The sequence below is a fragment of the Gossypium hirsutum genome, chromosome D04 (assembly GCF_007990345.1).
Source record: "Gossypium hirsutum isolate 1008001.06 chromosome D04, Gossypium_hirsutum_v2.1, whole genome shotgun sequence".
NCBI lineage: Eukaryota > Viridiplantae > Streptophyta > Magnoliopsida > Malvales > Malvaceae > Gossypium > Gossypium hirsutum.
This window is the reverse complement of record NC_053440.1, coordinates 518,921-532,629: the sequence shown is the minus strand read 5'-3', so window position 1 is coordinate 532,629 and position 13,709 is coordinate 518,921. Positions and strand designations below refer to the sequence as shown.

At 35.0% G+C, this 13,709-nt stretch overlaps 1 protein-coding gene and 1 non-coding gene across 4 annotated transcripts; one reads left to right on the top strand and one right to left on the bottom strand.

Moving 5' to 3' along the window:
- The first annotated feature begins 1,962 nt into the window (after positions 1-1,962).
- Positions 1,963-2,034, top strand: TRNAE-UUC (transfer RNA glutamic acid (anticodon UUC)). The gene has a single exon. It is a non-coding gene; the product is annotated as a tRNA-Glu (tRNA).
- Positions 2,035-3,209: 1,175 nt separating this feature from the next.
- LOC107937631 (histone-lysine N-methyltransferase ATX5) lies at positions 3,210-13,103 on the bottom strand. Of its 3 annotated transcripts, none has more exons than XM_016870552.2 (23): positions 11,357-13,103; positions 11,196-11,251; positions 10,899-11,112; positions 10,386-10,514; positions 10,227-10,295; positions 10,058-10,126; positions 9,861-9,952; positions 9,596-9,688; positions 8,998-9,133; positions 8,510-8,615; positions 8,256-8,376; positions 7,687-7,811; positions 7,262-7,407; positions 6,608-6,712; positions 6,022-6,086; positions 5,728-5,923; positions 5,251-5,337; positions 5,075-5,131; positions 4,891-4,980; positions 4,098-4,184; positions 3,788-3,862; positions 3,602-3,702; positions 3,210-3,513 (listed from the first exon to the last, which is right to left on the bottom strand). In XM_016870552.2, exons 1-23 carry the CDS (start codon positions 12,320-12,322, stop codon positions 3,423-3,425), a joined length of 3,276 nt encoding a protein of 1,091 aa, XP_016726041.2. In that variant the 5' UTR covers positions 12,323-13,103; the 3' UTR covers positions 3,210-3,422. The 3 variants fall into 3 exon arrangements, 2 of the variants coding, with proteins under 2 accessions (XP_016726041.2, XP_016726042.2); XM_016870553.2 differs by having other exon boundaries at positions 8,256-8,355; XR_001694729.2 differs by lacking the exon at positions 3,210-3,513 and having other exon boundaries at positions 4,034-4,184.
- Between the last annotated feature and the right edge of the window lie 606 nt (positions 13,104-13,709).

Below are 13,709 nucleotides of genomic sequence, written 5' to 3'. Positions count from 1 at the left end.
GTCAAGTCAAACAAAAATATATTTTCTTTCTAGAAGATTTAGTATTTATTAGTATAATATATTTAGCATTTATTAGTATAGTTTATTTGACTTACTAATTTAGCCTATAAATAGGCTCTTTTACAATCTTAGAAATAAGACACACCCATTAGATTAGAACTCATAACACATTCAGAGAATTTTGTGTTTACGTTTTCGGGTTCTTTGTTTTTTGGGTTTTCGGGTTTAGTTTTTATCTCCATCTTTTGTACTATTCATTCTTTTGCCATTATGGTAAAATTATCTTTACCCGTGGTTTTTTATCCTATTTAGAGGGGTTTTTCCACGTTAAATTTGTGTGTTCATCTTCTCAATTTCTTTTGCTATTTTTACTTGTTTGTTGCTTAATCGGGACGATCCTAACAATGACATTGAAAGAACATTCAAACAAGCTGGATAAAAACTATAAACAAAGATGATACAATATGAAACACATGATTACCCCCCCCCCCATTCTATACCAGCCCCCAAAGAGAATATTTATTGATTTTTGCTCAACATTCCTCGAGTCCTTTATCTCTGCTAAATCAATTCCAAGTACTCTGCTACGGCAAACATCCCACGGTGGTTATCCACAAGCTGATGCTTAATTCCCGCAGTCTGCTAACAACTCACTTAGGAAACCATTTCTCTATTTTGCATCAGATTAATCTTTCCATTTCAGCTCATTGTCACAAACAATAACATCAAGATTACCTATGTCATGACTGTTTGCTGCCTTTGAGCAAGGTCTTGATGTCCCTTGACAAGATCTCGGCTCCCGCCATCCTCAACCTTGCTAGTCAGGTATTTGTCAACTTGCGCAGCACTGCAGCAGCTTGCCTTCCCTCTGAGATTGCCCACACAACCAACGACTGACCTCGTCGACAATCTCCAGCTGCAAAGACCCCATCCACATTGGTCGCAAAGCGGCCATATTCTGCCTTAAAGTTTGAGCGGTTGTCTTGCTCCACACATAACTTGCTTGCCACTGTCTGTTAAAATTAAAGAACACAACTGATGAGGCAAGCTAAAACCATGCAACATAAATTGTACCTTTATGGAACTAGAAGTACCGGATTCAGTAGCAACAGAAATAAAATCAAGTTACTAGATTCTCAGTTCTTTCGTGTGTTTCAAATGTACTTTTGGGATGTTTATGTTTCTTATTTAATCATATCGAGGTTTATGTCAGATAATTTGTAAGACAGAGGTTTGCCAAATATGGGGTTCTTTTATTTTTGTTGGGTTATCATTAACTTTAAGTTTTCACTTAAAACTTGAGTCTTTCAAGAAGAAAAGTTGGGCATCAATCAGCATTAAAAACTTCTTAATTTACCACAAAAAGCATTATAAAAAGGGAGTGATCAAGATAGTCACTGATTCAGGCCTTTGTTTTAATGTCAAAACGATGATGAGAGATGTGTTACAAAGGGTCCCAACTCCGAAAGGATGTTAGCTTGCCATCCAACTTGGAGGATAGGAGGAAAAAGAAAAAAAAAGAGAAGACAATTCCATGATTGGTGGTCCCACGTTAATTAAGAGTCTCACATGTTTTTCGATTTAGTGTTGCTACAGTATCTGATCTCCGTTCCATTTATTTATATGTAAAATATTTTTATTGTTTTACTGTGTTTGTTTGGTGTAAAATAAATCATTAAAAAGAAATTATTTTCCAATAAATAGTAAAATTAAGGCTTTTTTTAAGGAAAATGTCTTACCAAATTTTTTTTCGTAAGATATTTTCCTAGTTGATAACGTTCTGTTCACTATCTTCACCGTTGAAGAAACAAAAAAGGGAAGCTCTCTCACTATCGAAGAAAGCAGTCTCTTATATTCTAATTTTATTCTTTTACGATTTAGTTCCTGAAATCTAAATTTTTACTAGTCTACAATTTAATTCCTCATAAACAAATGTTTACAATTTTGCTTAGCAGCATACATTCCATTGTCGTCCAGTGGTTAGGATATCTGGCTTTCACCCAGGAGACCCGGGTTCAATTCCCGGCAATGGAAAATTTAAATTTTCATTTTAGTCTAACAGATCATGATAGCATTAATGCATTATTATTAACTAACCGGACTTTACTTTTTCTTAATTATTATAAAATAACTATAAAATTACTGTTTCGAACTCTTTACTATGTTTACTTTGAGGTTTAGTATTTATATTTTAATTTGACATAATTTGATCATCTTCTTTATAATGACATTAGTTAGTTCAAATACTTAATATTCTTAATTATTTCAACTAAAATGATTATGTGAATTTCTCTTAAAAATACTTTTCTAATACAAATATATATTTCAGCATAAAATTAGAATGGGTATTTTTAAGAAAGAATTTGACCTCAACATTTTGACCATAATAATTAATGGTACCAACTATTTCGATATTATGTAGATGAACTAAATTATATCATATCAAAGTATAGATATTATATCTTAAATTCAGTAGAGGAACCATAACCATAATTTGATCTAAAATAATATATGCTTAATACAATCATTTATAATTTGATTTAATAAAAAGCTTAGTAAAATCACCTTAATATAGCATACATAAACAAGGTTGGATCATACTAACATTTTGCGTGCTTCATAACTTCATTTATAGGTGAATTTGAGATCATCCATACTTCGAAAAGTACATAGAAAGAGATCTTAAAAAAATTAATTATATAGATCCAGATGGAAATAAACTTGATCAACAACCAACATATGATGAGAAGAAACCTATACTAAATATTAGAGAAAGAATAACTTAACAAATATGGAACACTAGAAGAATTAAATAAAATTACATATGGTGTTTTTTTTTTTTTTTGTTATTCTATTAGTAATCATACTATCAACTACCTTTTTAGACTAACATATGCATATGATGATTTGTTATTTTAATTTTTGATAGACATAAATATAAATTCCATTAAATAATTTTTTTTATTTTTTTAAACTAAGTTAACATCTGACTATTTTTTTTAAACTAACCATAAACTATCAAAACTTCAAATTAACTAAATTAAAAAATATTACATGTTTATGCATATACTTTTAAATTACCGTGCCAACCAAGTTTAAACTCAATCTACATTCTTTATTATTATTAAAGAAAAAACATATATTTTAAAAAATGGGTTAGCATTCAACAATATGGCGAAAGTAAGCATCAACAAAATATACACAAGTGCTTGAACAGCAACTGGGAAATCTCTGGTTTAATTAAACATAAAATCTGTTATTAAAAAAGAAGGAAAGAAAGATACATTTTCGATTTTTTTTTTTTTGGCAAAAATTTGAGAATTGGATGTATATGTAATGACAGAGATTCTCCTTTGCTATGGGGAATTGAGTTAGCGGTCCTTGCGGGGAAACAATTGATGCTACGCTGGGTATATATACTACTAATTCATGAATTTTCGACAATTTGGAGCCTTACACAGACAGGGAACTTTGAATTCCTCTGGTTCATCAGGATCAAACAAGTAGTCATACCTGCCAATGTGTTTACCAAGCATTAAAAAAAATTAACCAATAATCACTAGACACCTGCAGAGAGAAAGAGAGTATGTGGGATAGATACGTTAGCTCATCTCCGGCAGACACATTAGTCTTGGCGATAAGAACAATCCGACTCTCATCATCACCCACACTCATAATCCTCGCATAGCAGTTAGGCATGCACTGCAAGAGTGATATAGATTATAACGCAGTAAAAGAGAGAAAAGATTCAACTCTAGGCTAGTGAAAGCTAAAGAAAGTGATTTACCGAATGATTGATTAATCGTGCTATGTTCCCTTTGTCAGTGGCATCCACCACTACTTCTTCACTTATCTTGAATAACTGCAACATATGTTGTTCCCACAATTCAGTCTCAAGAATAACATAGGTGCAGAGAGCTAAGGTACAAGTGATCGGAGGAACTAACACTTCTAAACGCTTCAAAATAATAAACTTGGTAGCATTCAGCACCAGAGTTGCGAAAGATATTCAACTCAAATATTTTGGACTAACCTAAACCCATTTGCATGAAAATTAGTAGAAACATTTCCCAACTGTACAAGGAAAATCATCTTACATAGCAGTCCTTTCCTTCTATTCTGTAGCGTGCTTCTCTTAGATCGGCAACACTTCTCCTCACTTGTTCCCCACGGTATTCAAGAACCTGAAGACAAAAAAAAGAAAAGCTTCACTGCCATGTAAATATTTATTTCCGTTTTCAGACAACCAGAAAATGCTAATGTTCCCATCGTTCAAAAATACAAGGTTTGCAGGGATTCTCTACGGTGTAAAATGTCACTGCCCAATACCAAGTTGTCCAGGATCCTGTTCGAATGATTTAGTTGCTATCTGAAGATATGTTGTGCCTGGAAATTTTAATTAGAATCCCATTCCACATGCAAGATAAATACAGAATCGCAAACATTATTTTCAGCTTTAATCTAATTACTATGACACCCACTTTACTCACATGGCTTATTTTGGGAGAAGAGGGAAAGTTTTTGTTTAGTTTGAAGCAGTCTTATTTTTAACAACAGTTTTACTCATCTTTCTAATTTCAAGTTAAAATTTGTACTAACTATTCTTTATTTTATGTCTAACTATTGTAATACATATGAAATAAATAACCTTATTCCTCATATTACATGAGTCACCAAACGAGTCATTAAGGTTTTTTATATCAGTTATCAATAAACTATTGAAATCAAAAACCCAATGCAACCAAAACAGAATGAGGCATATGTAAGTCCATCCACAAGTCCGTGGATCTTTGTATAATGAATTTATAAGGGGAACCCTAGACAATAGCTATCAGAATCCTGGGGAATTAAAAAAAAATTAAGCAAAAACAAGTTTTTCATTAATAATACCATTTCCCCTTCTTGAATATTTCTACGGGCAAAGAGACCCCACCCATGTATACCAGATCTACCGAAGCAAACTCGATCATTTTCAGTTCTCTGCATGTATTATATGCACGCATTATTTAGCAAACTGATCAGAATATTAAGTGCTTAGAAAAAAAAAAGAAAAAAAAAAAGAAAAGAGATTTGCCTGCAAGTGGTAGAGTCGATCCTTGAAAGATGAAAAACCTGTAGGCTCTTCAACCATCTGTTAAATGAAATGACCAATCATGGATATTAACAAAGGATTTATGTCTATTGGAATTCAAATTCAAAGGGCAAAAACTGTAAACAAACCCATAGATTTTAGGAAGGAGAAAAATTTACCCTGAACGCATTCAAACTCTGTATAGTGCTTAAAGGATGATGGCAAGATCTCATTAATCGGTGGGCAACAGCTTCCTCTTCAGTTCTCTAAGTAAAGAAAAAATATTAATGAGATCAAAATAATACGGTGAGAGAACTTGAGAAGCTTGAACCATTTTTCTGGCTGTGGTTCAGAAATGAATACATAAAGCAACAGTGAGGGAAAAAATTGACTTGGAAAAGAAGCAAAATCTGATGCTTCTTTTTGCTTCCTTCTCTTTTTCCGTTTACATTAAAAACAGAAGGCAGCCTTAAAAGTTTAGAATCATAAACCAGCAGATTTCAAGATCATTCCACTAGGAAAGGAAGAGGAGGGGAATCATCTTGGCAAAAACTCAGACAACTACACAGCCCAAGAATATACCAGGAATGAAATCAGGCAAACCGATACCCCCAAGATAAAATGCATGAACATTTCAAACTTTCTTGTAAGTTTACCTTTCTATTATTGTTTGATCTTTTGAAGACCCGGCACCTAGCAGCAGAAAACGGCTCAACATCAGTAGTTTCTACAGTTGGAACCTCTTCAATTTTCACTCTTTTTGAAGAAATTAGCCTTGATCCACTCTTTTTCTTGGCAGAGAAGACCCCCAGAGGAGTCTGTATGATTAAAACAGTGTCTGGATTTGGAGCACTTCACAAAATTGAAACGAGTACAAAAACAAGAACCAAAGGTTAGCATATAAGAAATTGCTCAAAAAGAGAAACTCAGCTGATATACTTAAAGCATACCGGTGATATGCACAATATGACACCTTTTTTGTTATTTGTCTGCCATTTTTCTCCAAGCAATGCAACTGCAATTTAAACAGAACAGAAGAAGCTACGAAGTGATAGCAAGAGATCAACTCGATGATCTTGACAAGTTAAATCCCAAGTACATCCACATGAAAACAAGACAGACTCAATATACTATTTGAGCGGAATTTTGACAATACCTATGTAAATAAACATAATTTTATAGAATTTCCAAGTTCTCTTTCTCTATGATTATTGTTTTATGCAATGAATTTGAAATTCTAATGTGAACTTGTGAAGTTTTTGAAATTATAAGGCTCGATCCAAAACCAGCTAGATCTTGTACAAACTTGCTAAACTATTGATTTGCACCAAAAAGGATTTGAATCTTGATTTGTAAACGTGAAATATCTTTTCTTTTATGGAATGAATGGACGAGATAGCTCAGACATACATAAACATTAGAATGATATAGAATCAAAGGAAATTCAAGGTAGATGCCAAACAGGCAGCATATTACGTTGATTAAAGAAAATGACACTGCAAGTATTAGGGGGGAAATCAGCTAAAAGTAACTTACCTCCATGCAGTAACCAGCTCTTGATGCACACATGGCATGGTAATATGTTGAACACTTGCAACATTTTGTGCAAGAACCATGGATTTGCTTGCAAATAACACAAATCTGTAGTTCATGTAAACAAGTCATATTCACAAGTTTATGTTAATGAATAGCAATCAGATAATAAATCCGTCTTCATGCCTAAAAACGAAAACAAAACAGAACCACAATACAAATAGTTACAAATAGCTGGGATGTTTTAGCAGATTTAACACTGATATATATATATAAAGATCTAGTCAATTTACGCCAAAAAAAGATTATACTTTCAGAGGACCCCTTCCCAAGCATGCATGTGTGGTATAGGAATGCAAAAGATTGTTTACTCTACCAACAAATTTTATATAAAGAAATGGTAGAAAAAATTGCAAAATATCTCATAAAATAGATTGATGGTAATATTATTTACTCAATTGGTTAAAGTCTCTGTGCCAGGTTCTGATGACTATTTAATGAATATGAACTAAAACTTCTGCACAACAATAAATCCTTCAGTTTCTTGTGATGCAGCAGTCCCAACCGCCACGCCAAGTGTGAAACAAGGAGCTATCAACTTGCCTAAGATCATGCTCTAAAAAGAAATGAATATGGGTATTTAATATCTTAATATACCTTCACAAAGGAATCTGATGGAATGCTCAAGATTCCAAGAGCAGGTTCCATCTTTTCATCACTTGCAAAAGATACTTCAGGTTGAAACCAAGCACAAGTAACATGAACCCACAATGTTTCAATATCAGTTGGCTTCAAAGCACCTCCTAAAATGGGGGAAAACCGCATAGGTTAATAATAATCAACAGAGACTGCATTGAACAAAAACAGGTATGGAAACTAGCTCCTAGATTGCAATTAAACCACCTTATGGTAAGAACTAAAGCATAAGAAGCTCTAAAAATAAGTTTGGAAATGCATATCTAACAGAGTTGAAGGAAATACGCAATTATCCACACAAACATCACTTTTCACAAGAAGTGAAACAGGGAGTCTGTACCAGCTGGAACCAAAAGACAAGAAATGGAGATATCTACAGATTATACCTTTGACTGGACAAAGGCAACATTCTCGAGTAAATTCAGGAGTTTCACAGGCTTTACAAACCCATGAAGTGAAATCCCGAACATTTCTTGCTCCATAACATTCTTGATGCACGGCAATTTGACATCTGATTAGAAGAAAATCAACTTCATAATAAATATGATTTGCTCTGCCGTAAATACCAACAAAGAAATATTATTTTGTCTACTAAGCATGGGATTAGAACTCAAATAATGATAATAACTGGATGTTGGAACTCAAATGCCATTCACTGCCCATAAATATGAAGCAGAAAATGGACAATCAAAAGCTAGGACAGATCTTACAGTCATAACAAGGAGATATAAAAGCATGAAAAAGATCAGCATTATACTTTTGACATTTCATTACCTTAAGATCAATGTTATTTTAGAAGCAGGAGACTGCTTTTAACTGTCAATTATATGTCAGAAAAAAGACAGTTCTATGGAACCAGAAAAAAGACAGTTCTAAGGAACCAGAACTCAATGCCTTTATACAACAATTTATTTAAGCACACCAAAAGGGAAAAAAAAACAGTACTTGAAACTACCTGTTGCAAATAATAATTTTGTTGTAATCCCAATCTTCAACCCATCTGCATACAGCACATCGTTCAGTTGTCCACTTAGCACGAACCGGTTCATATTTTTCTGTCACAACAAATTTAATAACTACCAAGACCCCACACCCATAAATGAAAAAAGTAAGCACACATGAAATTAATATTTCAATGCCAACAAGAATACCCATAAATGAAAAAATTAAGCACACATGAAATTAATATTTCAATGCCAACAAGAATACCCTGCAAAAAGGCAAGCAACTTCTGCTTCCTCTCTCGTAGTGATGGTCGTTTAGGAGGCTTAGCAGAGGAGGTAGCATTTGCATGGTACTCTGCTAACTGAAGCATCTGCAAGTTTAGACATGAAGCTATCAATATATAATTTTGAAGGATGTACAAACAAAGCCCAAAAAGATAACAAAAGGAAAATAATGACACATCTTTCTGGGAAGTAGACTCCTTTATTAGTAGAGGTATAAAAAGTATGACGTAAAAGTTTCAGAACTTGGGGCCAGCACTTTCCCTTCCAGAATAAAGTTTAGCTTAAAGTCCACCAAAAGTTTCTTTCTTATGTGAAATAGAATAGAATGGAATGCCATCTTCTACACGGATCTCAGTTATGTGGAATCCATTTTTCTAAATTTTTTCTACATCCAAGGACATGGAGTATGAGGACAGATAAGAAATGTAGAACTGAAAGGAAAAAGAAGGGTCCAAAGGTTGCACAAACCCATTGTTCTAATGGCAGCAAGGAACCTTTCACCTTCACGCTAACCCTCCAATTTCTTTCTCTGGAACCAGTGTGTCTTTCCCACTCACTAAGAGCTTGCTTCTCAGAGCCACAGGACCCACACTTGCAAACAACTCTGGAATAGAAGATATCATAATCAATAAAGACTCCTAGTCAAAATTCAGAATGGCAAATTCTTTTTCACAGGTAGAACTAGTTAAACACTCAAATAAAATTCGCATAGGGCATTTTGACATTATTGTATGACAATAAAATTAAGCATTTTTAGTCCTAGTTTAGATAAATATCCCAGTTCAGAGGACTGTAAAGTCGCTTGTTATGAAATGTACAATTTAAATGAAGTAGCAACCTCAAATTTGCTTGAATGGAATCACTGACTATTAAATGGAAATGGTATCACTTCAAATGCATTCAGAAAATAAAATTCTAACAACACATTGCCATTGAACAATTTGTAAAACAGACCAAAGACATCCATGCACGCTGAAGATTTTAAAATATATATTAGTATATATATGTCATTCCAAGATGGGAAAAGAAAAGAGAAATTTATTCACTAATAATAGAATTTTCTTACAAGTGGAGGCTTGGGTAATATATGCCTTCAACACCACAGCAGACAATGGTAACCTTATTAGGGAGAAGTAGTTGACTGTTGTTATTCTTTGATCTGCATTAAAGGTTTTAAAAGCATTAGGCACACAGAGGTGAAGAAAAAAGGATCAGTCAGAATGCCTTAAAATAATTTTCTGATACATATAGTACTTCTAGCAGTAATACTGCCCTAGTCCAAATACACTCACACAGAGACAAATATTGGTTTCAAAATAGAATAGACTTACTTAGCTTTTGGTTGCCACTTCTCTGAATTGGATAATTCGAAGTTGAACTTTGCTTTGCAAGCAGGACAGTAATAGTCAGTGCCCCCCAGATCCTAGAGAAGCAAATTTGACTTGATCAGGGAAATCCAAACTTCATTTATTGGCTTCACTAGGTCAAAATAAATAATGAATTACAATAAACAGTATGACATATGAACCTTAAAGTGACGGCTGGAAATTTTGTCACACTCTGCATGCACCCAAACCTTACAACCATCACATCGCACCTAACTCAGTGTAAATGAGCAATAAATTAGTATTAAAAATAAAATCTGCTCAATAGCAGCAAGAAAAGAAATCAAAACTCAAGTTTCTATGTTGCCTTACCCAACTCCCACTGTTTGATTGATTCCAAATTTTCTTGCAAATGCCACAATAATGTTTAGATTTTGTTAACTGCAATAAAAAAGCATATAGTTCTGAAAAGTAACAAAAAAAAAACAGTGGAAACATAATTTAAGAAGCAAAAAAGGTGTAGCCACAAACCCTAGCACATGTTTTACACAGGAATTGGCCTCCAGGAGTTGATGCTTTCATTTTCTTTCCCATTTTAAATGGGAGCGTCATGCCACAGCTTTCACAAAATCTTGCATCCTTACATTTCCCAAACAAGCCCTGCAAATATTACATTCAATAGACTTTGAAGACTAGAAGGAACAACTTCAACCCTGCACCTTAACCTATATGATCCAATTGTTTTAGACAAATACATAAAAATAAGTTATTGAAATTTATTTTTATGCAGACTAAGTCAAACAATAAGGAGCTCAAAATTGTTCTAAACACTGGCACCAAAAGAGAGAGAACTAAGGTTACACTAAAGATAAGATGCAAACGGATTCCCCAAGACAAGATACAAACAAATAGCCTTTCTTTCCTGAGAGTGGCTGGAATTCCAAAAGTTAAGGTAAATGAAGGCCTTTGAAATGTCGTTAAATTTGATCCCAAAGAAAAAAGATAAGAAGAAAACAAGCCTGAACTTTTTACACAGCAACTTGCCTGGTTAGGAAGGCAATAGCCCAGATCCTGGTTTGACCCAGTAGCCTCCTGACCCCATCTAAGAATAGATTCATCATAAGCTGGATTCCCAGCTGCGATGTTTATATCGTCCATCAACTTCTCAGTAAATCCCTCTTCTGCCAGAAGAGCTTCTTCCATTGCCAACTGGAAATCGCTAGGCTTGCACCTAGCCAATTCAGGCTGCTCGTGGAACCTACACTAAGCAGACTCTACCTAAGCACATACCAGCTACACAATAAAAAATCAATTGCCTCAAGAAAAAAACAATCTACAGACCTGTCGAGAAAGTCTGCAAATGGGAAAATCATCCCCCGCCTGACCCATGCATAATCCTGTCCAATATCATTTAAAGTAACATACTTAATGACTATCCCACAAGTAAATAAGTTCCCAAACATAAACTGTTAAACAAGCTCTAATTATAAAGTAATCAGTACCCTCTGATTCTCATTTCCAGAATGTCCGAAGAACATCACACAAGCTGCCTCAGGGATACAAGACCTCAAAACCAGCTCAGGAGCTTGTGTCATTGGATCAATAACAATAGCTGGCCAACACGGTTCCCTCTTCCCTGGCCTTGCCCACACTATATCCCCCGAATAGAAATCCTCTGGCCCATACAACCCATCTTCCTTCTCACCATTCTCCCTTGAAGCTTGGCCCTGGGTTGTTAAATCAACAATGAGAACCCCATTCGCATTCTTCTCATACTCTCCAACTAACTGCTCATGCACTGAAGTTAAGGAACTCCGGAAACTTGAGTACTTCCCAATTCCAGAAGACCTACCATACCCTGCTTCTCTGTCATCTTCCTCACACAATGTAGTATATTTTCTCCCTTTATAACCTTTGTTTTCCTTGTTTCGCTGGTTTTTCATGTTTTGCTTACAATTTTTAGAAGATTTAAAACTGTACTTATCCTTTTTACATTCAAAATCATCGTCATCTTCATCTTCATCGAAACTATGATCATGCAAGCTAGTTTTACTTTCTTTCTTCCAACTCTCAATAACAGAGTCGTTAAACCGTGAAGGAAGTACCTGAACTCGCCCTCTCGATGTCCTCACCAACGGAGGCCGAGCAATCTCCACTGTTCGGTTCTTTGGCTTGGACGAATCTGAGCGTTTGGATTTAGACTCCACTTCATCAGGAGAGCACGAGACTTCGGTGTTCCATGAAGCAGCGAAACCCTTCTCAAGCTCTCCGGAGGCTATAATATAGTGGAGACTGACCGGAATTATGCCTGCGGCGACATCTCCGAGGAGAGTCAGAGGATAATAATAGTTGATTTTTCGCTTCTTGCGACTTGTACCCGAGTTATCTTCATCTTCACCAACAGAGTCGCCGAGTTTGCATCGTTTTAGACTCGGCATTTGGGATTTCAGATTGCGCTTGATTATCATATTTTCTCTAATCAATCAATCCTTTCTCATATAAAAACACCTCTCAGTTCTTCGTTCTTCCAATTTCGAAACGCTTAAACCAATCTGGATTTTCACATAAAAAGCTTAATTCCCAAAACACCCATAAACCCTAATTGCAAACTCAATTTTCCACCAACAAAGCAAACAATTAGACCACCATCATTTCTTTCCTTTCTCTTTTCCTTCTATGTAAACAGAGGAACCCGAAAAAAAGACAAAGAAGAGAAATTGAACGAGAAACCGATGCGAAATTGGAAGAGAAAAAGAAGAGTGGGTCGAGTTGGATGGAATAGAGATCTGTTTCGATCAAGCTTTCTCTCTCTAACTGCTGCAGAGTATAGAGAAAGAAAGAGACAGCATATAATATTAAATTAAACTAAATTCCCCTAAACCATTATATTTAAGGATAAATAAATAAATAAAGCTTGAAGCAAATTTTCTTTTCCCCCTTGAAAATTTTCTTTTCTCTAAGAAAGCTGAAAAAGGGAGAGAGAAAAGGAGAGGCCGTCGTTTTCTATGTTTTCAAAGTGTGGGCTGGTGAGGATGGATCGTTAATAATGTGAGACTAACACTTGTTTTTTCTTCATATTTTAGAATTTCATGTTACGATTCAGTAGAGGGGATTTTCCAAGAATGTTGGAACTATACTGTAATTTCTACTTGTTAAAGGAATTTTGTGGGGATGCCCCGGAATTGTTGGCAAATTTTTGAATATGGCGCTCCATAAGAGAAGCTATTGATTCTGTTCCATTTGTTTTTGGAAGCATGGCTTAATTTGTACTTTATGCTATTTATTTATGTAAAAACTAATATGGATCACTGCTACCCATTGACTGATCTCCGAATCCCAGCTTGAAGATGAGACTTGGGTTGATGGGATGCCCTGTTTTCCACCAATTTGCAGGGCAACAGAAAGTGTACAAATGGAGGGTTCACCCTTTTTTTACTACTTTGGTGCCAATAGCATATTTAAGTTCCAGGACTTGTGGCATGAAGTTCCCAACCTTGCAGTTTCCAAACAGGACCATGGTTTTACTTTATTCTTCTGCTTCTCATATAATCAAAGAGCAGACCTCGGTGTGCCTCAGACATGCATTTTGCAGAACAAACATGAACATGATTTATGTGGCTCCTTACTAAACAATCATTTCTTTCGCCATGGCTGTCACACCTGCTTTCTTCCGAGCACACTCCAAGAGCTGCAAGTGTCTGAAATAAACCCACTCGTTTCGAGCCTCAAGCGGGAGGCTATGCCATACGCTCGAGGGCAATGCGCCTCGTCATCAATTCTAAAATATATTTATATAACATATATAACAATATTAGAAATCATATCACATGTATATCTACATTAAAATTACGAATT